This window comes from Centrocercus urophasianus, unplaced genomic scaffold, assembly GCF_019232065.1.
Source record: "Centrocercus urophasianus isolate 14NV4802_14NV808 unplaced genomic scaffold, USGS_Curo_1.0 seq_20, whole genome shotgun sequence".
Lineage (NCBI taxonomy): Eukaryota > Metazoa > Chordata > Aves > Galliformes > Phasianidae > Centrocercus > Centrocercus urophasianus.
In genome coordinates, this window is record NW_024884756.1 from 7,425,177 (window position 1) to 7,449,385 (window position 24,209).

The 24,209-nt window shown below is 41.6% G+C and overlaps 1 protein-coding gene across 1 annotated transcript in view; it reads left to right on the forward strand.

Annotated features, from left to right (window-relative positions):
- Nucleotides 1–5: 5 nt before the first annotated feature.
- GLS (glutaminase) overlaps nucleotides 6–24,209 on the forward strand; it is a gene marked incomplete at its 5' end in the record, with an annotated part of 52,046 nt that continues 27,842 nt past the window's right edge. The window contains 7 exons of the mRNA XM_042822370.1: nucleotides 6–241; nucleotides 6,295–6,391; nucleotides 6,854–6,975; nucleotides 11,926–12,055; nucleotides 13,117–13,196; nucleotides 15,050–15,213; nucleotides 19,329–19,387. Coding sequence (XP_042678304.1) covers nucleotides 6–241; nucleotides 6,295–6,391; nucleotides 6,854–6,975; nucleotides 11,926–12,055; nucleotides 13,117–13,196; nucleotides 15,050–15,213; nucleotides 19,329–19,387 — 888 coding nt within the window. The remainder of the gene's footprint in view (nucleotides 242–6,294; nucleotides 6,392–6,853; nucleotides 6,976–11,925; nucleotides 12,056–13,116; nucleotides 13,197–15,049; nucleotides 15,214–19,328; nucleotides 19,388–24,209) is intronic.

Sequence of the window (24,209 nt, forward strand, 5' to 3'; positions counted from 1 at the left end):
CCGGCTCTCGCTCCCGGCGCCTACTGCCGCAGCTCGCCGCCCTGAGCGCCGGCCCCGCCGCCCGCCGCGGACCGGGCCCGGCGCGGGGTCTGTGCACTCGCTCCGAGGGCGCCCTGGAGGAGCCGGGGAAGGGGGCCCAGCAGCCAACGGCCCCCGGCGAGCCCCCCGCCGACGGCGGCCGCAACAACAACCACGGTGGCGGCGGCAAGGAGCTGGCCGGAGGCGGCGGCGGGGGGGAGAAGTGAGTGCGGGCGGGGCGGCGGCGGCGGCGCCATGTGAGCGTCCGCGGCCTCCTCACACGCGGGCGGAGCGGGAGGGGCGGGCGGCGCCCGGCAGGTGCGGGGCTGCGGGCGGGGCTCGGCACGGCACGGTGCGGGCGGGGGGGGGGGGATCGCCCGGCGGGCCGGGGGAGTGGGTGCAGGGCGGGCCGAGGGTGCCGCCGCGGGACGGCTGGCGGGAGCCGTGCCGTGGGGTTGTATTGGTCGATCGATCGATTGATTTTTCTCGCAAGAATTGGTGTCTGTGTCACCTCGCGTTGATGACGGATGACGTCCATCCGCGGGCCCGGAGGTGGCGGGGCGCGCAGTGCCGCGTGCCTCCAGCTGAGCCCGGAGCGGGGCCCTCGGCCACGGCCTGAGGCGGCCCCGGAGCACGCTGTGTGCCGCCGACTCTCTCCAGCGCTCTGCCTTACTGGTTCTTGGTCTTAAGCAGCTCCTGAAGGAGCCCCGTTCGTCCCCCGCTCCCGTCCGCTTTGGTGTCTTGAACGCGAGCTCAGCGCGCTGAACCTTCCCCAGGTTGGACGGATAACTGCAGGCCTCGTGGAGATGCGTTTCCTTCGGCCGTGCTTGGAACGTGCCCCTCTTCTGTCTCCTAGGTGGCCCGTGAGTCTTCTCACTGCTACCTCCGGGGTGGCCTAATTAAAACCTAATGCCGGGCTCCTTTCCCCGGCTTTGCCACGCCTCTTATCTAGATGAAGAGAAGCCAAAGAGGAAGCGAGACGAGAAAAGAGTGCTTCGCTTTAACGCGCAGCCATGCCTTCATCAGCCTCATGTTAAGAGGAAGTCAGAAGAGATTCCACGAGGTCAGGCAGGAACTGCAGCTTGTGGCTTATGTGTAGCTGTCCTTCAGGCAGTTTTTGGTGTGAATTTGTTCTCCTGTGGGCAGGGGGAGAAGCTCCCTTGGTCTTTTCTCTCTCATCTCACCAAATGTCTGAGCCGCTGGGCTTGGGCCAAACCTTTTTTGCGTTGAGTTATGGGCTGCTTGTGAAGGCGATGCTTGTTATTTCAGCTAGCAGACTCCTTAATCATGCATGTGCATCAGATTAGAGAACTATATAGGACATAATGCACATAGATAATATATTATAGTTAAACTATCTTTCATCATTTAGCCTCCTGTGTGAATTAGCTCTATGTGTAATATTTTGGAACAAACAACATTTCTGGCTGTGCCCCAAGTGGGCATGGCCTGAAGACTTACTTCCACTTTCTATGAGAAACATACATGTTGCCTTCAAAAACATGCAGGAAAAAAAAGCCCCAGTATGGCAGCTGTGGTGGTTGCGAAGGTGGTTTTTCCAAGAGGCAACATTTCCTTAAACTGAGCTTTTAGAACAGCTCCTGCTGATCAGCATCAGTTAGGGGAGCTGTGAAATTTCTGACACGTGTGGGGAGACTGCATAGTCACAAACCAGTTAACAGTTCTCACATTTTTGGCCTTTGACGAAAGTGTGTGAAAGTCAGATAGTCATGCTTTGAGCATTCCTGCACAGTGAGCAAAGAACAATTGCATGAAACCTATAGCATGTAGCTACAAACAAGAAAAGAACTGGGAACTGTTTCTTTGCAGTTCAGGTTGGGCAGGAATTCCTGGTGGCACATCGGCCTCACTCATTCTAATTCTTCCACTATGGGATTGCAAACATTTTACTTAAGCATTTGTACGTGGTACCTTGCATGTAGAAGTCTTTGCTGTGTTAACACAGTGCAGGGTGCCAAAGAGGAGTGTTTGAGCAGGCAGGTTTCTGGGCTATCAGCTGGCCTGGGTGAGTGCAGGCTGCGCTCTGCTGGCTGCAGTGCAAGGGCTGCTGTGCTGAGCCGGTGGGTGGAGAGGGTCCCTCTGGAGGGCAGCAATCCCATTGCTCTGTGGACTCACCTGGGGCTTGTTAAGTTTTGGGAAGAAGAAATGTCTGAGGTTAAGCTGAGAAAGCAGCCATTGACTGGTAATTCTGATGACTGAAGGTTGTGGATTAGAAGGTAATCATTGCTTCATGCTTAAGTGTTTAAAATGCACTATCCAAGCACAGTCGTAAATGATCCAGATATGATCTTGTGTAACATGAGATAGTGTCTACTTCTGCTTTCATTCTAACTGTGTTTACCTTTTTGCATTTTATGCTGGACAGTAATAGGATCACATGTAGTTCACCTTAGTATAAGCTACTTCTGAGTTGTGTGGACATGTAATAAGGTGATGGGGAGGAGCAAGACAGTGAATTTTGAAGTGTAGCTGACTTACAATATTGCTGGTACAAGCATATAGAATACAGCAAAGCAAAACAGAAGAGTTGCTACCATTGTAATGTTTTTGTCTTAGAATCTCAAGAGAGCACTACTGCTGCTTTTCAAGGCCAGGGGTGAATTCTGGAGATAGCTTTATGAATTTGTTTTGCTTTCATACTCAGGCTGGATTCCAGTAGAATCACTGGACATTAATCAGGCAGCTCTTCATCTCGCTGTGCTCAGCTATGCAGGTGCATCAAACTGTTGGGAGTTTTCATTCTACCCAAACTTCTCAGAGTAAGATTTTGAAGCAACAGTTCACCAGGAACACTTTGATATTTGACGGCCACCTCTTTGGCCTGAAGGTTATGAATGTGTGGCGTTCTCTGGGTCTTCTGAGCTCTCAAGTGAACAGTTCCCCGCTGCTGCTGGTGGGCTCCATGTCCAACTGAACAGCAGCCACTACTCGGTGTGGCAGCTTCTGCAGGCTTCATACTGAGCTACAGATGGCAGCCCTGGCAGCTTTCACTTGTGTCTTCTGGTTAGTAACATGTGATCCATGAGTAGCCTTAATATGACTTCATATCACGTTTTGTTCTTCACATCCCATTTTGCATTTGTTGGCTATGCCTGAAGGTAGGAATGTTTCTCTAGGAGAAGGCTTGTTTATTTTGTTGGCTTTTTTTTTTTTTTTTCTTTTTTTTTTTTAGTTTTCTTTTTTGCTCTCCCTGTGTGAAATGAGTTGGTAACCACTGTCCAGCTGTTTGAGGGCACTGTCTGAAATGAGAAGTCAGCCACATATTTGATACGTAACCTCTTGGTTAGAATCATAGTTGAACTTCTTATTAGAATAAAATCCTCCAGGGAGTCTGGAATAAGCACTGTACTGATGCAGAAGGGAAAACTGGGGGAGGAGTAGGGACTGCAAAGGCCTTGTTTTTGTCTTGATACATAAGGAACAGTGTGGAGCAAACTGGGGCATTGTGTCTAGCTCACAGGTTGCAGTACTGCTAAAGAAGGCTAATTGTACCTCTGGTTTGGGTTATTTCCTTTTTTTTTTTTGTTTTGTTTTGTTTTCATTTATCAAGCCATTATTGACATAATGGAATGAAGTGGAATTTCCACTGTAGTCAGGCTGTTCCCTGGGTGTGAAAAACGTGGCTCTTTCCAACCTCCGCTGAATAACTCTATCTTGCTAAGTGTGCTCACTGCCAAAATACTGCTTTTAGGTAAAGCAAACATGGGTTACTGACATCAATGACCTGACAAACTGCAGAGCAAGCCTTTCCACCTCTGTTTAACCGATAAACTTTATCAAAGGATAGACTGTTTGACACAGAGCAATTTTCTGTAAATATATCAGTGCCGTCCTCTTTGCTTTGGCAGTCGGTGCAGAGCCGTTGTTAAATTGAGCTGACTGACCCAATATTGAACAGCAGCAGATGTGAAAGATATGGAAACTATTTCACTTTGTGCTGTGAAAGCTCCATCTCTCTTCAACAGATGGAAAAAAGCAGATAAAAATCTTGGTTACACGTCTAAAGCTTTTGTCTATTTTTCTGCAATCTTCCAGACAGGAGTTACATCTTCGGAGTAATCCTGAGTCCAAGGGGAACAGGGAGGTTTCCTCTCCCAGAGCTCCGGGACGCCGGTAACAAGTCTTGTTGCATAGATGTTGTGCAAAACATCAAGTTGTTCTCAGCACTGAGCTGAGTGAAATGCTCCGTGTGAGTGGGTGAAGCTCAGGGCCGTAGTGTGGCTCTGTAACACTGCATGGCTCTAAAACGAGTGGATAGCTGCTGAGCTGCAATGCTGCTGCAGGAGGAGAGTTTGATCTGCATGTGGGTTGGCTTGGTTTTGCCAGCTGGGTCTGGGCATCCCGCTCTCAAAAGATGAGCAGTGCGGTGTGCTGCGTGGAAGACGTGAATTTTCTGGAGGAAAAAGGGCGTTTGCTTGAGGTAGCTGTTAGTGCCCGCCTCGGTTGAGTTGCCAGGCTGTCTGTGTGTTAGTCAGCCAGCTCTGCTTTTAAAAAAAATCCAGGCTGGAACACAACGACAGTTCTGTGGGCTTACAAAGCTGTCTTCTGTTCGGAGTATGGAAGTACGGCGTATTGCATTGGAAAATGAGAAGTGAGGTTTTTACTGCTGGTTCTAAGTGCTAGTTTGCAGGAAGGGGGGGAGGCGAGCGCAGCCGAAGGGTTGCTGTACGTTTAAGAGGTATATGGAGATAATCAGGTTTTTATTAAAAATAATGAATCATGAGTGTGACCTGTTGTTGAACTACAGCAAGCGAGTGCTGGGAGGAGAGGGAGGCGTAGCACCCATCTGCAGGGCTGCATCTGCCACCCGCGTTCTGCACTCCACTGCAGGGCTGCTTTGAGCAGCTCCCAGCCCTGCAGGCAGCCTTGCTGTGCTGTGAGGGGCCGTTGATCCCAGGAAGGCTCTTCTGAGCAGGAGTTCCACTTGTTTCTCGTGTGCATGTGCGTAGTGCTATAGAAATAGAGAAAATGCCTTGGGACAGTCTGCTGTTAGGTAGGCAACAACTTGCATGTATTATACCATAGTGACAATGTATTCTCAATGTTAACAGATGATAGGATTGAGTTTTAAAATTAGTGGCTAACCTAAGGTGAGGCTGCATCCTCTGCATTTCCCTTATGTTTACTGGGGAACTTTTTTTTTTTTTTTTTTTTTTAAACTTGTGAAGCATCAACAAACTACACTGGCTGTGTCAAAACTGACGTCAACACTTGAGGGTATTAAAAGGAAAGATGTGAAGCCCTTGGCTGCCGTTGCCTGTAGCCCTTTGGGAGCACACGGTTCCTAGAGCAGCCTTCCAGCTGCATGTTACAGAGCAGGGCTCATGGGAAGCCAAGGGATTGGCTCAGCCTTGTGCTGTGACCTGCTGTAGGGGTGCTGTGTGGTGTCACAGAAAGGAGAAGCTGAGAGCAGGAGGCAGCTCTGTGTTACAACATGCTGTTCTGGGTGGAATCTGATAGCTTTCCTTCGTGTCTCACTTAAAATGGAGAGCTAAGTTAGGAACCAGTACAGATGTACAAGAAGTGCATCTGGTAGTTAACACAAGGGAGAATAGGAGGGCCGCTGTGTGGTACTGATAAACATACTGGCTGTTTGAAGATTTATCTGTACTGCATGGAACTTACACTGTCTGCGTTGCTGCTTCTGGTGCCTGAGATAGTTCCTGTTAGTGGATTATGCTGCAGATGGCTTCACTTGCTTTCACTGCAACTGATGTGGCCTACATAAGCTTCCAGAAGGACGGGGCACTCCTGGGAGTTCCTAAAAATGGGACTATTTTGGAGAAAATAATACGTGCCCATCACCTCTTGCCTTCTCTTGTCTGTGAAATTCTTGCATCAGTCTGCTCTTTGAGCTGAGTTACAAGGCATGCAGGTCTTGGAGTCTGAGGCATTTTTTTATCCTCTATGCACGTAGCACTACTGTCCTCTGTAGGATCAAGCAGAGGGAAATGCAATGAATCTGCTCCAAAACATTTCCAAATCCGATCTTAGAAAGACATTTGTCAGTAAAAAGGTGTGTGTTAGAAATGTTTCTAAAAGCATCATATGTATGCCTCTAGTGTTACAGTTTTTCCTACCTTAAGCTGAATTAAGCCCTGATCATTGATACAAAAACAAACAAACAAAAAAAACATTGAAATGGATACTAGTAGTTACGTTGGTAGTTAAAATGTGTTTCCTTGTGAAAAATGCAAACGTATGAACAAAAATACTCACTGATCTGTGCTTGTGTGTGTTGTTTTTTGTTTTTAGTAAAGTGAAGCAAGGTCTCCTTCCTAGCTTGGAAGATCTGCTCTTCTACACTATTGCAGAAGGACAAGAGAAAATACCAGTGCATAAATTCATAACTGTAAGTTTACTGTTCCTGGGTGCTGTATGAGAGCCACCTGCTACAAGGTGTTTGTTTTTTTTTTTTTAACGTTCTGGGTGCAAGAATATAAATGAAGGAATCCATGTTACAAATGGGTTGCTGCAACGAGGAATGTGACTTTTCCCCTTCCTCAACGCTGTGTGTGTAATTGAATGAGAATTCTTGTGCTGTTAACTCATTTATTTGCTGTGCAAGAGAATATGCTTCAAAGCTTCTGTGTCTGTGGCCCAGCTCAGTGGTGTTTGCACTTAGGCAAAATGCAGTTGGACCACTGTGGATTTTGATCCAAACCATAGCAGCCCTATAGCATATATCTTGAGTATTTTGATGTTGATGGTGCCGTGGCAGATAGTTTTTGACGTTAATAAATGAGACTGAACAGCAGAGATCTTTGCAATAGCATACATTTTCATTTTAGTAATTACTGACTTATTGTGATAGGCACTCAAATCTACAGGATTACGTACGTCGGATCCCAGGTTAAAAGAGTGCATGGATATGTTAAGACTGACCCTTCAAACAACTTCTGATGGTGTGATGCTGGACAAAGACCTCTTCAAAAAGTAAGCTTTGTTGTCAGTGTTACTGTGCAACTCTGAATGAATGTTCTGTGTGTGTTACTGACATCTGTCTTGGGGAGACCGACGGTACATAGTCGTGTAGTAGGAAGGGGTCCAAGCACACACTCCTACTGTTGGTATTTTTGTAAGAACTTCTGTGGCTTCATGCAGCAGGCAGATGTTGTAATACTCATCAGTGCTTAATGTATCAGCATTACCTGCATGTGTACCTGACCGCATCCTGCAGCTCTTACTCACATATCAAGTAAATGGATGCCATGTGGGTTATTTTCAATAAGTGCATAAGTCTTCTTTCTTTCTGCTTTTAATCTGAAGTCCAGGGAGCTGCTTCTGTGTAGTTCAGAGCATTTTGGTACTGAGATCAGAGCACGTATGTAGGTAATTCTAAATGAGTATATGAAAAACAGCAAAGCTGAACTACTGCTATGCAGAGATGAGAACTGTAGACACTGCTTTGATTTGATTTGGAAAAGATTTATGTGCCTTATTTTAGTGATAGTTTAAGAGAAGTCTGTGGTTGTTTAGCTGAACAATATAAGCACTGTTCAGCTTGTCTTCCGTTCCTTCCAGGCACACTCCTTCATTCAACTATTAATGGCTTTTGAGTGCCAAAAGATTATAACTAGGTGCTCTTAAATCTTGAAGAGAAGTTTGTAGTCTATTTGTGAGTCCATTTTTCTTCCATTTGCAGGGTAAATGGTGCTATATCTGAAAGTCGCTTCTTTCTTTAAGAGCTTCTTTCAAGATGATATATTTCTGTTCTGTACAAGCATTTTTTTTTGTTAATGGTGTACTGGGCTCCTCCTGGTAGTTTGGTGTGTGTATGTATCAATGCAAATATGTGGGTGTACACACACACACAGATAATTGAGAACTAGTGCTCCTCATACACACGTGCATCAAGGAGAAACTATGGGGAGCGCTGATAGCATAAACTTGACGTAACAAAAGATTTAACACCTTCTTACTGGTTTTATTAGATTGGAATTTGACTTAAATTGCCTTATTTTGAAGTCTTCTGGCTTTTTGGTGTTATTCGTCTTAGACAAAAAAATTGGAGGAAATTTCCATGTTACAGTTAGAACAGTTCCAGTTTTTTATCTTCTGTCTCCAGAGGTTCTGGAAATGAAGACTGGATACCCCAGTTCCAGCCACAAGGCTTGTTAATTTTCTTGAAGCAGGTGTTGCAATAATGTAACATAACAGTCTTTCTCTGTTGCTTGATACACTGGTGAGAAAAGTCTGCATGCTGAGAATGGTGCAGCATTCCAGTTAGCTGGTGGTATGCTTTACGTTTTTTGGTGTACTCTTAAAGCTATGGTACTACTGAAAGTGTATAGATAAAACTTTGGCTGCTGAACCAATGAGCTAGTGGTACGTTGGTCAGTGTGTATGGCAAAAAGGGGAAAGTCGTAATGGAGTTGTTTTGGAAAGGGTGCCAACTTGAGTGAGAAGGTAGCTATTGAGTAACAGTTATGAGTTTAAACTTCATTCTTGTTCCTATTAACTGGCTTTTTAGACGTACTCTTTGTCACAAGGTACTTCGTGTCCTGTTCTGTTGACTTGGAATTGTGGTCTTGCTGGCCAAATCTCCTCTGATCTGCTGGTGGGAAGCAGCAATCTGGGTCTGTTCTGTTCTAAGCATCTGTTACTGGATCTCAAACAGGCTTATCTTTTCCTGTGGAACAGCTGTGCTGCTCTCTAATTCTGGGCAGCAAATCCTGGGGAAAACTTTAATATCAGATGTACTTAACCCAGGTATTAATAGATGCTTTCTTCCTATTTGTTTGAGGAAATAAAAAGCTATTGATAGAAACTGTAGAGGACTTTTGCTATATTACTATAAATACCTCTTTTTTTTTTTCTGGAGTTGCACTTATTTGTTTCTAAAATGTCTAAATATATTGTACACTTCACAGGCATCATCTTCCTAGTTGGAACTGGAGCTTCACATAGTGTTTATACTGCACTTTTTGAATCGAAAAGATTTGCCCAGATCCCATTCTGCTGTGTAGCTAGCCTAGCGATTCCTCTAAATCCATGAGTTCAGAGTATCTCGTTTTAGCAGGTATCTACTTTGCTTAGGAAAGCAATAATCAGCACTGGGAGCCAGAATTTTAAAGAGAAGGGTTAAACACAACAAGCTTCATGACAAAAGAAATAAAATGAACACAATTTCATGCTACGAGCCTGTATATATTTTTTAAGAGAATTTGAAACTCGAGCCATGGCTTCCAAATGATGCAGATCGTAGGACTTGAATGCCAGTGTTCTGTTAGAGCACTGTGGAGAAGGCAGGGAGCTGAAGGGCACTGGGTTGAGGTGAGATGTGTTGTAAGCTTGACAGTTTCGCCCTTTGTAGGGATGAAGTAGGCAAGTCAGTTACAAACCTGTTTTGGAAAACAGATGTGATGATTTCTTACTTGTCACGGAAATATTCATGAGAGAGAGTCATCTGTGAATTTCTATTCTCTTTGCTCATCCGTCTTTCTGATGGGAGTTGATTGAACTTAATCCCTGCTTTACCCTTGAGTGAAAGTGGCTTGTTCAAGTGCAATGCTAGTGCGTTCCTCTGAATTGCACATCCCTGATAAAGCACATGCAGATGCATCACGTGACAGTAATAGACAAAATTGCAGGTTATTCAGAGTCCTTGCTAACCATACTTGTGTTTTTTCTAGCTAGCTTTATTTTGACCTCTCGCTCATGTGAACAGCAATGTGGTAGTATTGCAACCCAACTGCATTGTTAGGCTGATATTAAAAAGTTTGGGAAAACAGAGATTTGAGATGGGAAGGTAGCACTGCTACCTTAAACACTATTCATACATGCAGTATGTAATAAAGTCTACTTTGTTCTTGAAGTTTTCATGCTGCTCCATTACTTCTGAGCCATTCTTCTCTGAAGGGTAACATGGAACATAAGCCATCTACAGGCTCCACTGGGGAGATGTCAGCTGTGGAATATTAGAGTCTGGCAAGATGGATGTCCCCTATTGACTGAAAGTATCAGTGCTGCATAACTGCAGCTCACTGAGACCTGTGCTGTTTTGTCCATGCAGTAGTCGTTTGCAGTACTTGGCTAGATGAACCAAACCCCTGTATTTAGTGCCTCAATTCATACAATTTGCCTGGATTAAGGAGATGCTGATCTTGGCAGTTACAGAAATGCAGTGAAGTCCTTAACCAGCATGGCCATTTTTGCAGTCAGTGCCTAGTTTAAAGCAGTTGAATTATTTGAGACTTGATGTAAATTGGAGAGTATAAAAATGCCCTTTCTGCAGTGTTATGTGATATGAGAGGAGTGTTTCAGCGCATGCTGCCTTCCTACTGTCATGTTGCTCATGCTCTGACTTCTCGGCCTGTTTTAATAGATTTAGGTTAACTTCATTTTTTTTTCTAATGAGAGTATTTAATGCTGTCTGTGTGATACAGATCATGTGCTGAAATGCATCTGAAAGTTAAACCTAATGTGTGTGTGTAATCTTCCTTCTGCACACGTGGCTGCCGTAATTGCTCTTAATTACTTTTGAGAAAGGGTTGCACCACCTGCAGGAAGACTGCTGGGAACAAAAATGGGCAGGGTTTTGGCAGGCTGTGTGAAAAGGGAGGGGACGAGCACGACAAATCACAACAAAACCAGCTGAAACTGCTGTTTCAATGTAGGTTAACAGTTTATTACAGGCGGAGCAATTCTCAGATTGCCCACTTGGATACAAGAAACTTCTCTGCTGTTTCTCTTCCTCTGTTGGAGGGAAGGGCAGACCAGCATTTGGGATGGTTGTCAGTTGAATTTGCAGTAAGGCATTTAAAGTACAATGGAGTTCAGAGTGAAAGTGAAGCTTCTAAAAAGGGAAGGGGGTGCAAAGGGAGGATATTCCATCTGCCCAGTCATCTGCATGCAACTTTATTCTGACCTGGTGTTGACTTCTAACCATAGGATTACTGAAGTAGTGTTCAAAGTGATGTAATCTTTAATTGTTATGAGTTACTCCTAATTGGAAGAATGAAGTTCTCCTTCCTAGTAGAGCCCTGTATGTTCTTGAGTTCTCATCTGTCTGAAATAACAGCCTGCTTCTGCTTTTATGAACGCTACCAGAAAGTGCAGTAGGAACGTTACAGATGTGTTAATTTGGTGTTAAGCCCGCCTTTCTCTTTCTTGCACTAGGATGGGGCTGTTAATCCCCTTTATCGGCTGTGCTTTAACGGTGTGATAACAGCTCCCAGTTCTCATCCTCTGCTGCCATTCACCCCACCCACAGATACAGCACTTAGCACAGCTTGTCTCACCTTGTGTTCCCAGCCTCCACTTCTGCTGTTCCTCCTGTATCAAGTCCTTTCCATTTTACCCCGTTGGTTGTGAATGTCCCCCATGGGCTGATGTTTGGAGAGCATGGGCGATGAGGTGATTGTGTTCTAGGTTAAAAGAAATCAGAAATGGTGGTAGTCTGAAGTGAGAGGCTTTGAGTCCTTTTCAGTGTTAATTTTATGTTTGTTTTAGATGTTAGCAGGGACTTAATCAGTTCTTCTGTTCTAACAGCCCACGTGTTTTTCAGTTCAGTTTGGTGTGTTGGCAGCTTCCTTGCTCATTAACACTCCTTTGAAGGAGAAGTAAGGCAACTCTCACTTGTGTTGGTCCGAAGGACTGGGTGGCTTAAGCCCTACTTGAAGGGAAATTGATGGTACTTTGCTGTACAACCCTACAGTTGAAATAAGAGTTTAAACTAGAATGGCATAGAAGTGAATGTATTAAAACAATTATAAATAACTTTTTAAAATAGGGATGAAGAATTCCTTCTAATGAGGACCTATCATTTTAGGCACAAAAAAAGTTTAAAGGGACTGGCAGTCCTTAAGAAGCAATTGCACGCTGCTTAAGCAAGTCATCTTTTTGTCCAACTACTAATATTTATTTTCCTTTGGCTTATTGCAGGTGTGTACAAAGTAACATTGTATTGCTTACTCAAGCTTTCAGGAGGAAGTTTGTCATCCCAGATTTTATGTCATTTACTTCACACATTGATGAGCTTTATGAAAGTGCTAAAAAACAATCTGGAGGAAAGGTAACGTTGCGTATAAGTTCAACTTGAAGCTTCTCTGGAATTCTTGATATTGACCAAATTTGTTTGTTCCTTTTCAAGTAGGGGGCTTTTCTTCACGTTTCTAGCAGAATGTGAAACTGATAATTTGATGCAAGTAGTTGCAAAAGTTCAGTTTGTTTGCAGCTTATAAATTAAGATAAAAATGCAGCTCCAAACCTCTGACAGTCTTTTAAAGTTGTCGGGCTGAAGGCACAAAATAGTGTTGGTCGTTCTTAATTTTACCCAAGTTATAAAGTTGCTGTATTACTTGCTATTAAGGCTGTCTGTAACTGTTTTTCTAGCCTACAGCCTTCAGTTGTGTGAAGTAGCACAGCTTTTAAGTGCTAAATGTACTGTGTTTAGTAATTCAAGTTTTTACAAGTCTTTGTTTTCAGTGGTTAATTGAAGACTCCAAACTTTGTTTGAGTTTTGTTATTTGAAAATCCTAAATATGCCATAAAATTGGACACGGGTTGGTCTTACAACATGCTGAATCATAGAATGGCTTGGGCTGGAAGGGACCTCAAGGATCATCAAGTTCCAACCTCCTGCCACTGTCAAGGCCACCAAGCTCTGAATCTGGTACCAGACCAGGCTGCCCAGGGCCCCATCCGACCTGGCCTTGAACAGCTCCAGGGATGGGGCATCCACAGCCTCTCTGAGCAGCCTGTTCCAGCACCTCACTATCACTCTGTGAAGAACTTCCTGTGACATCCAATCTGAACCTTCCCTCCTTCAGCTTAGAATCATTCCCCTTGTCCTATCACTATCTACCTGAGTAAAAAGTTGATTCCCCTCCTGTGTTTATAATCCCCTTTTGCTGAAGTATGTATTTCCATTGGAAAAAATACTCCGTTTGATAATGGTCTCATCAGTATAACAACTTATAAGTGTTCTTAGGTTTGCTTTGTGATGATTTGGGATAATACAGTTGTACCTCTCACGTCCTCACCACGTGCAGTTATTACCATAGACATACACTAACATACAGTTAAATATTTTGGATGATGTAACACCTCTCTTTTTGTTTTTTGTTATGATAGGTTGCTGACTATATTCCACAGCTGGCCAAGTTCAGCCCTGACTTGTGGGGTGTGTCACTTTGCACAGTGGATGGGCAGAGGTATATTTTTATCTTGGAAATTTTGCTGTTTCAGGAAATTGAACTGTTTGATAGATGCAGCACTTCCTGGTATCTCATGTTTTAATAAAGAAAAAGCATTGTAGGAGTTGTTTAAGAGGTAAAACCTACTTGGACCTTATTCTTCTTTGTTTTAAATTTCTGCTGAAGCAAACTTAATTTTTGTTTTTATAAAGAGTTGCTTTAAGAGTATTTGTAATTACTCCGTAGAGGTGGGTTATATTGCTATTAGGAGCTGGCAACAAATAAATAAAGCTGAGGGTAATGTCAGTGATCACCAGAGGACAAGATAGAGGTGATGTTTATGTAGTATTAATCTTTGAATGCTGAGGATCTTTTGTCTAATAGCATCCATGCTTTGATTTAGATGTTACTTTTTTGCATTTTAATGTTGTTACTTTGTTACTCTACTCTTATTTTTATGGCCACTGTAGGTCACTGGGTGAATATTCTTTACGAAGGAAGTGAATATGTGGAAACTGGACTGAACTTCAATCTGATTTTTTTGTTGTTGTTGTTGCTTCAGATTTACCAAACTGTCTCCTGTTAGGGTGTGTGTAGCTCTTAATATAGCTACAGTGATTTTTTTTATTGAACAATGACTCAGTGCAGCAGAAAATGGAGCCAAATGTAAAGCAGTATCTCACATCTTCTAGCTGAGAGGTGAGGTAAATTGCTGTGTCAACCTTTGTGACCTGATGACGTGTTTGATGCAGGCATACTAAGCTGAGTATCAGGATTCTTAGGTGTGTAGTTTGTCCCAGCTGAATGGAGCACTCTTGAGGTCATCTGGCTGCCTCATGGTGGCAGTGCACTGGGGGATATTTTAATATCATCTGTTATTATCTTTTTTTTTTTTTACTGTATATTGCAAGATCTGTAATCTTCAACAAGTGCTGTGCAAGGTTTTTGATGTGCCTCTTAAATGCATTAATCTAAGTGAAACTTCTACCACCATTTTAGCTTCTTGCTTAAATGGCTGAACTGTAATAAAAGTTTCAAAAGTGAAGAATTTTCTTAAATATATTGACTTAGCATTTGCATTGTTTTGGATATTACAGCGTGCACTAATGAGAGTTTTTGCATTACTAGCTTTTGTAATGTTTAATGTTGTTTAATACTAATTTTCATAATGCCAGAAAGCTTCTGTAAATTTCTTTGGACTTTTCTCAGATTTTCTGCAAAAAAAAAACCCAAAACAGTTCTGATTTTGTCGTCAGACATGTGATAGCTTGGAACCTGTTGTTCTCAATGGGCCATATGCTGCTTTTGTGACTCATTCTCTTGAGCTTGGATTAGGTGTTGCAAATAAACTTTCTGGAAGATGTTTTTTCATGACTTCAGTAAAATACGTACAGCACTATCAGAGAGAATAGAACTACTGATAGTTCAATTGATAGTTCCAAAACAGAATTGGCTCTCATTTTGCTTCCATATCCATCACTATGTGTAAGGGGCTGCATCCAGGTAGACTGTACTCAGTAGAATAAATTTGATGCTAGACTTCTGGTGCAAACCCATTTCTTAATTAGCTTTCAGTTTATTGTATCTGTAATAATGACCAGTTTTGTCTTGTTTACTGTATAGAGGTGATTGTTAAAAACATAAAACCTCTTTGTTCTGTTCTTTAAAATCATAAAATGGTTTGGACTGGGAGGGACCTTTTAGAGTTCCAACCTTTCTGCTACAGACAGGGCACTCCCCTGGTGTATGAATGTAGTTTAAGTAACTTTATTTTTCTTGTGACTAGTCCCAGTATGCTGAGAACTGAATGAAGCACTTAATACAGCTGGAGAACAGGAGAATTGAAGCATCTTCATCTGTGTTTTTCGCAGGCATTCTATTGGAGATACCAAAGTTCCTTTTTGTCTTCAGTCCTGTGTAAAGCCTTTGAAATATGCTATTGCTGTCAATGATCTTGGCACAGAGTATGTGCACAGATATGTTGGTAAAGAGCCTAGTGGATTAAGATTCAACAAATTGTTCCTGAATGAAGATGGTAAGAGTTACTTAATATTTAATAACACAGTTACAGAACAAGCTACCCTTTTTTTCCCCAGTATTTTTATTTTACTCTATCTTCTAAAGTCTAACTGTTGTCATACAAATGTAAAAGCAGTCTGTATACCACCTGGCCTCTCAGTGCTGTCAGGAGCAGGTGCTGATGCCAAAGGCTGGAGCTGGTTAGTTTACAGAAGTAAAACAATGTGCCTTCCCATGGATGATTCCAAATTAAATTTAGCTAGTGATTCAAAATGCACTTTTTTTTTTTTGGTTTGTGACAGGAATGTTTTAGCAAGAATGTCTTGCACGGTAGCTAGTTTATTTCTTTTTGAATGGCATTGAAAAACAAGCATCAAAAGTGCTATTTTGAATGACATTATGGTAAAAATCTGAAAAAGATGACTCATGTAGCCTTAGAGGAAGTGCTGGATGTTATCTCTGAAACACAGATGCTTCCAGCAGATCTTTCTCTCCCAGTAAAAGAACAATGTTTCTGTTGCCATGGCAATCTGATTAATATTTAATTAATAAGACTGAAATATTTTTGTCAAGGACTGTGTTGAATTTTGTCTCTGTTACAAATATTGATACATTCACAAACTATAATGCATAATTCTATTTAGACATACAGAGTGATTAGACTATAGTCTTACATTACTATTACTTTGAAGAGTGCTTAAGACAATCTTGTAATGGGGATTGGGGTTGTTAGAAATTGCACCAGAGTGCATGAAATTAAGAGAGAAGACTAATGCATGTGATGCAAACCTTTATGAACTTTTGTTAAGTGTGTTGTTGTATGGGTGGTAGAGCTGACCTGAGAAATGTGTTAGCTGAAGGGCTGGTCACACTCAGGTTGGTTCTATACAGTCTTTAAAGCAGACAGTAGAGGTCAGTTACATGGAGAGTTGCATTTCTGCAAGTAAAAGAGGAAGAGGAAAAAGGGGGTATAGCTTGTATATAAAAACCAAGTCATGTGAAGCTTGGACATGCAGCATATCTAGCAGCTTTAACATAACTCTTTGATCAGGTTTGCAAACACACCATGTGTACATTTAGTCCATTGGCTTCCAAATTGTTATAGTCAGTTTTTATGTCTGTAATGAGGATTTTATGAGGTGATCTGCAACTATTTGAGAACTTTTTAGACACGCATCTGAAGTTGTTTTTTTTTTTTTTTTTTTTTTTTGTTTTGTTTTTTTACCTACCTACTATATATAAGTTCTTGTATTTCTTAATTTACTACTCCTGGAAAGATTTCAGGTAGTTTTAAATAGTGAAAAAAGCTAACAGAACAAAAAGTGTTGATAAGCATCATTCATATTTCGGGTAAGGTCTGTGCTGTGCAATGTAAATTTGGAATCTGATGCAGCCATGTGAGTATTCAATTTCAAAACTATTTTTAATCAAGGAAACAGTTCACCACGCAGTTCAGATTTCCACATGATTAAAGCAGTTTTCACGCTAATTAAAAGTTGCTTCAAGTAGCTTGGGAATTTCATGTAGTAAAATGTGTCTGAAATACACATCACCAGGAGTATTAACTTCCCATAGTGATTGAGTCAGTTTGCAGTGTACTTCCTGCTGGTGAGTTGACACTGAAGTGTATCTGACAAGACTGTATCTATGTGCAGTCAGTGTCATCTGTTCATATATGTGACCTTTTGGTAGTGGTCATTTGAAGTGTTAGTCCAGTGATACAGTTTCTTAGTAGAATGTAATCCAGTATTTTGGTAGAATCTAGTGCAGTAATAAATGTATTGTGCTCATGTGGAGGTCTGTCAGGAAATGGCTTGTGCTGCTGAGGAATTTTGTCATCTAAAGGTGGATTTCTGTAGGTTTTGCATTGCACAAGCATGTTCTGATGCCTTTGTCACAAGGAACTAGTCACAGCACACCTGTCCTGTGTGTTAAAATGTTGCTTTTGTGCACGTGTGGCAGCTTCTGCTTCCTGTGCTCAAAGGCTGCAAACCGGAGTTGTGCTGGGAATGCTTAATGCCAGAGGTGGACAAAATGTCAGAAGAACTGGTGATGGAAAAGCAGTGTAATTTGAGTTTACGAGCTCAAAGGGAAGGTCTGGTTTGCATAAGGCCTAACTGTGTGGCACGTTGCTAGAGCAATCTTACTGGTGGTCTGGCAAATTTTGAGTTATAAAGAACACATTTGTTTTTCACTGATTAATAGCGATGTCCAGGGGAGACAATTAAGATGACTAGATAAGTCATGTTTTCTTTTGAGCTTCGATGTATCTGTTAAATTCCTTAAGTTCCCTACATTAAAAGATGTAGAAGAAAAGCATCCCTGTCCCACAGTACAGACAGAACTCTGTAGCAGAGCAGTGTGTTTGCTCTTCAGGCTGCTAGGCAGGTTGCTTAGGCAGAAGAGAAATGATGCAGTGCTGTGCTTAGGGCATCCCAGCTGGAATGGAGTGGCTGTTAAAAGTGGTGCTTTTCATTAAGGGTAGGAAGATGAATTTACTGTGAGGTATAATGAGATGGTACAGGAGACAAGAGACTTGCAGGGACATTGCCTAACAGTGGTTTTGTTTTTTTTTTCAGTGGAAGTAAATGATTGCCTTTATTTGATTAGTGTGTGGTTAGCAGTCTGTGCCAGTTAGCTTTTCAGAGCTTGATACCTCTTTTGAAGATAAACAGATGAGTCTGCTGACCTCTTCACAAACTGTTGTGATTGCATTCTCTGCCTTGGTTCCTTGTGATAATACAGTGTGCAGTTCCTTACAGGTGGCTTCTCCTTGGGGGTTAATGAGTTGCTGCTGCTATAGGAAAATGACTGTAACTTTTGGTAGGGACTAACGAAGCAATGAAGGTCACCAGTCCCACATAATCCATAGCTTGAGGGAATGTGGGTGGGGTGGTAGGTAAACTTGGCTCCTGGGAGGAGGAGGATACTTAGGGAGGGATGTGGGTTTGCAGCACTGGGAGGATTTTGAGACAGCTAGGCAAAGCCGTGGGTGACATGGTCTAACCTCAGCAGTGGCCTTGCTCTGAGTGGGAGGCTCCATGAGGTGAGGTCCCTTCTGACCAGCAGTATGAGATGCTGCGAGTCATTCATCTTCTGGCAGCTTAAAAAAGGGCACAGAGGTTTTGGTCCCTAAGGAGGCAGAGTTTGGAAGCTATTGAAATGGTAAAATCTCTCAAGTTTATTTTACTGCGTGTATTACATATTAAAAGAGCAAACAGTTGATGTTTTTAAATGTTCCTTTTTTCCTCCCACAAGTTTGGAGTTAAAGTAGCAACAGATAAAAGGAAGAATTCAAAACTGTCACAGTATCGTTTTTTAGACAGTGTAACCCTCAAAAAGCAACATCCTGTTTTAAAAGCCAAAATGTTTAAAAGAAAAAAAAGAATGAGAACTAGGAGATAGATGATGATGAATGAGAACTCCTATAGACTACTTGAAAAGTAGACAGCTAATCAAGAAAGTTTTTTTACTTGAATTTTTGATGGTGGTTCTTCCAATGGGGATGCCAAAGTATTGATAATATGGAGAAGTTGGGTTATAATAAGGCACTTAAGCTGTGGCAGGTGTAAGTCAATTCTGAAATGTTAAATCTCAGTGAGGATGGGGAAAGAATTACTTGTATTTCAGAAGAAGGCCATAGAAACCTGATTTCTGAAGACTCAGGTTGCTGTGTTTATGTGCAGAAGTGAGGAAATGGAAGAATTGGAGAGGTGTTTTATTTCTTTAAATTACCTCTTGAGCTTTTACAATCACTGAGACTCGGAGAAAGTTTGCAAGTCCCTTAGGTGTGTTGGTTCTTCTTGTTGATGCCACGTTGATCAAATATTGGATCACTGGAGGAGGTTGAGTATTTTAAAGACAAGGAACCTTGCCAAACCGATGTGTTTACTGGATTGTTAAGTAGCATTGGGCAGTTTGTTGTAAGCTGTAAAATACTTAGCTCAAAAAAAAAAAAAAAAAAAGACAAAAACAGAAAAAATGGAGATTACAATATTTCTAGTTGAAGTTTGTATTCTGTTGTTATAGTTCCAAGTCTTATATTGATCATTTTTCACTTCAACCTTTGACTGGCTTTGTTTGACCGATGTCTCTTCAGTTATATATGTAATTGAAAACTTTATTTCACAGACAAGCCTCATAACCCTATGGTGAACGCTGGAGCAATTGTGGTCACGTCTTTAATCAAGGTAAAAAAATCATTTTTAGTTTCTCTCAGAGAATTTTAATAGAGTGTAGGAAAGTATCCTTGCATGTTTTCATTGTTTGTGCGCAGTATTTGATGGCAGTTTGCTTGTTAGCAGGTAGACAAGCTGGCATGTTTTGGAAATAAAACACTTCCAAACAAAGGCAGCTTCAAACAGTTTTTAAAAGTAGTTACAGTGCAGCTGGAAGACTTTAATGGTAGAGTTTTAAGTTTTGTTTACTTCTTTAACTGGATAATACTTCAGATGTTACCGGCATGTCCCCATGAACATACTCTGTAGTACTCGGATATGTTTGCAAATGACTAATGCTTGTGCAATGTGAACTTAGACTATTTCCTGCTGTGCAGAAGGAAAGGAAGATCCTGGGGATTCTAGGGTGATGCAGTTACATTAATTTTAATATGAAATGTATCTACTATTAACATGCTGTGTAATAGAACTAGATTTAACTTATGGTATGTAGTTTCTTTTGGGATGCTTAATGTACTTTCTTAAATGTGGTTGGGAACAGCAGCCTGTATTTGCAGAGTAAACTGTCAGCTGAATAATGATTTCAGTCCATAATCGTGCAACTTTGGAAAAGCAGTATTATATTTTTTGCGTTAGAATAGCTGTATCTATTGTAAATGACATGAATTTCATGTAATGCTGATGTTTGCCAGATACTTGCTTTTTCTGCCTTTTTTTTTTTTTTTTTTTTGGTAGGCACTGATACAAAAAAAAACTGGTTCTTGGTTCTTTAGAACTCAGGATACCTGCTTAGAGGGCTGAGGATCATGTCAGTGCCCTGGAGATTTGAAGTAGAAAACTTAATGCTGTTACTTCAGAGGTCTAAAAAAGCCTTTGTCTTCCTTATGTTTCATTCTTTGTTAGCTACAGTGTGTTTCTTACCTCCTGTTTCCAAATTGTTGATTTTACAATTTCTTAGATCATGATTTTTTTTTTTTTTGTTATTTTATATTTAAAGAAGGTGTAAGAACTCCTGCTTAAAGACATTTATCTTTAATAGCTGTAGGTGAAAGAAAATGGCCTTAAATATGACAGGTAAATTTATTCACGTTTAATATTTTTAAAGGTTGACTGAGCATTGAAATTCACTTGAATAACAGTGAATTTTAAAATGACTTAACACACTTGTCAAATGTCAAGATGTTAGACCTACCTAGAACATGCCCTGTTGGTCATAAGGCAAAACACAGGCATGTGCCTCTTGCAGAGGGCACATAGTTCTTGATAAATGGTTTACTTTTAAATAGACAAAGTGGATTTGTTTATTGCATGTAATTGTGGTATTTGTTGAAAGGTTGGGGGATTGTTTTGCAGGGTGGATTTTTTTTGTTGTTCTTTTCTGTAATGTTCTTACTAAGAGTATTGCACTGCACTGATGTTTTTGCATGTGGTAACTGCACGTCTAATGGACACATATCACAATTATCACTTCATTATTTGTTTTCGCTGTGATTAAAATGTAGATTTTCATGTATTGTTTTCACAAAGATACCATTTATCATCTGACTAACTAACCAAACTAAACATGGTATTCTGGAAGAAGTTAGAGGGTCAAGAACTTACATACAGGCTACGTTTTCTTGTGAAATAACTTCTTTACAACCTCTTTCTTAGCAACATTCTTCCTAAACTGTTCAGTGACTTAAGTAATTCCAGTTTGTATTTGACTTAATCTAACTTAGATTTTTCTGGGCAAGGTGGCTTCATTAACCTTTGTTCTGCCCTCAGTTTCCCTGCATTCGTGTTGTTTGGTTTCAGGTGCTACTTAAATATCTTGGTGGCTGTGTGTGGCTCGTGGAGTCCAAGATAATGAGAAGGCTGTTAAACAGGAGCGAATGTGTCACATGTGACAGGTTGAGGTAGTGATAGCATGTTGATAGGAGAGATTGGTGCTGTATTTCAGCATTAAGAATGCTTTTACCTCCTTTGAGAGAGATGTGCTAAATTACCTTTTTCTGATTTATGAAATTTTGCATCCATTATGTGGTGCAGGACTCAGCCAGCAGAGATTAGCATGTGTGGTTGTGTCCATTACTGCCCTTAAAATCTGTCATAAATCAGTTGTGGACAAAACATGAAGCTCACAGCCATATACCTTTTTTTTTTTTTTTTTCAGAGGATGTACTGTGTTAATGTTTTATGGGGGGAAGAAACAGTTCTTGGGGTCACAAGTCCAGCTCTGACTGCACACTTTGTAACAGAGCACAGACCAAAGCAGTCATGCTGGTACTCGATACCTGTAATAGTAAATAATAACAAAAACATACGGGCATGCCAAGTTGTGCATTTGTTTGCCTTACTGTATGACCTACTCTTACCAGCTTACACGATTCTCCTGACATGCTTGGAATGTGTTCAGGTTTTATTGCCTTAACTTGTGGCTCTGCCCTAACAATATTTACATTGCAAATACAGGCTGCTTCAGCAATTTAAAGCGTGTATTTGGAATGGAAATCTTTTAGCAAAAGGACATACTGTAGTCTTTTATAATGAAGATCATAAAAAGCCCTGAGGGCCTTTGTGCTTGTTTGTAATTGTACGGCCGTTTGTCTTTATTACTAGCTGAGGTTATGTAGTTAGAACAATTCTGAAATAATAGCATTGAAAAAAACAGGAGTGGTAGTTATACCATCTAATGTGGAAAAATGGTGGTAGAATAAAATTCCAGGTCTCCAAGGAAATAGCTGAAGTGAGGATTCGGCTGCTGGCCAGATCTAGTATAGGTGTGGTGCTCTGAAGCACCCAGCTTTGTGTAAATCACAGTCTTTGTCCCTGCCATAGGTGGATGGAAATGCTTTCTTCTCGTGTTTTTCTGAAATGTTACACTTGATTCTCAGAGCGTGCCAGCTGCGGAGAGATCCACGGTTGTGTCAGAAGCATGGCTGCCTGGAGCAGTTGCTTAGGGGTGCCAGTAGGTGAGGTGTGCAGGGGCTGTGGATGCTTGTGGAAGGAGTTGTCAGAGGAACCAGGGATTGGTCTGAAGTCGTTTTTGTCATTATGTGTCAGGGTCCTGTCAGTAGGTGAAAGCTTTTCTAGGTGACCAATGTTTTGGGCTCCAGCCTAGAGCTGCTCCTGCAGGGGCTCTCCATGGGCAGAGATCAGCTCTGCACGGTGCCTGTGGGCTGCAAAGGGACAGCCTGCTCCTCTGTGGGTCTCTGGGGTTGCAAGAAGCTGCTGCTGCATGCCTGGAGCACCTCCTGCCCTCCTTCCCCACTGACCTTGGTGCCTGCAGGGCTGCATCTCTCGTGTCTCGCCTCTTTCCCCTGTCTGCTGCTGCACAGCAGTTTTTCCCTTCCTTACATCCACTCTCGCAGAGGCTTGACCGGTGTTCCTTGCTGACTTGGCTCTGCCTTGCCGAGGTCCCTGGCTCTGATCTGACACGAGGCAGCTCTTGGGCTCTGCTCAGAATCCATCCCTGGGGCCCCTCTGCTACAAAGCCTTGCGGTGTAAGCCCAGTGTAGGGTGCACAGCAGTACTCATAGTCCTTTCACAAAGTTTGGCGTAGGTGAGGGTGAAAATGCTCATTTTTTTAATGACCCTAAAGAGAACATAAATAATAGAATAAAGTGTAGTGAATCCCGTATACTTCAGAGCATTATAAATATGCTGGTAGACTTCCAAGTATCTGTGTCTATCAGCATTGTGAAAACCTGCCTAGCTGTTCCCAGGTCTGTTTGTTGTCCTTAAAAAGCCTATACAATTCTTGAGGAGAGGAGAAGAAAGGCATATTTCTTACTGGCTTTATTTAAAATACATAGTACAAATTTAGCTTTACCTGCTGTCTTCTACCTGTTCTGTTTGCCCTTCGTCAGACTGATGTGTAAAAATAACCCCAGACAGCTTTAAAACCTGTGTTGACGTTGTGATCTTCACTCCAAGATACTTGGCTTCGATGTGGGGAAGGTTCCTCTCTTCCTGAATTTTTCACTTTCTTGTCATAACTAATTTTGAGTAGAGCATACATACATGCCATTTTGTGCTTGCTTTTTATTCCAACTCATATGTATTATGTGTTAATTAACATAGAATGTGCAGTGGTCTGTGGCTTCCCGTTTTGGAGTGGTGTTTGAAAGGGCATGTAACACTCAGTGGTTACCTCTGAAAGTATTTAATCCTTGAAGGATGTTTTTACGTGTATTTGAAATGGTAGTAGTCTTGCTCTTTGTGGGTTGGATGCTGTCTGTGACAGTGTGCTCTTAAGTATTTCAGAGCTGAAAATGGTACACTAAGCAGCCAAGATACCAGCTCTCATAGAACATGCTCAGGTTAACAAAAAAGCATGTAAGTAAGGAAAGCTAGAATACAAATATTAAGCTTACCTAAAATGTACAAATGGAAAAATTGTTTTCTTGCTCTCTAACCCAGTGCTAGGAGCTTTTTCCTGGATGTTTGCTACAGAATATAGTTGTAAGTTAGGATGGTTTAAAAAATTCCTGACGTATTTTTGATAATCATCTTCTACCTTAAGTCTCATAATCCAGACACTATTAGTTTGGCTTGGATTCAAAGTGAAAATAGTATTTTAACAAGAGATGCATGGTAAGAGCTTATGTGGTCTAATTTTCAAAGCGTTTAATGTTGATCAATGAGAAGTGGCTAATATTAACTACTTTTCTAATAAATATTGCCAGATTTCTCTAGTTGCAAACTCTGGGAAGTATCCGTGTCTCTCCTTTCCTATGTTCATGCAGGCTTGCAACTTACTCAGTTGTGCTCGATTGCTTTGTAGTTTTCCAGTAGAAATATGAAGTACCTTGTTTGAACACAGGGAAGATCACTAGAAACCTTAGACAGT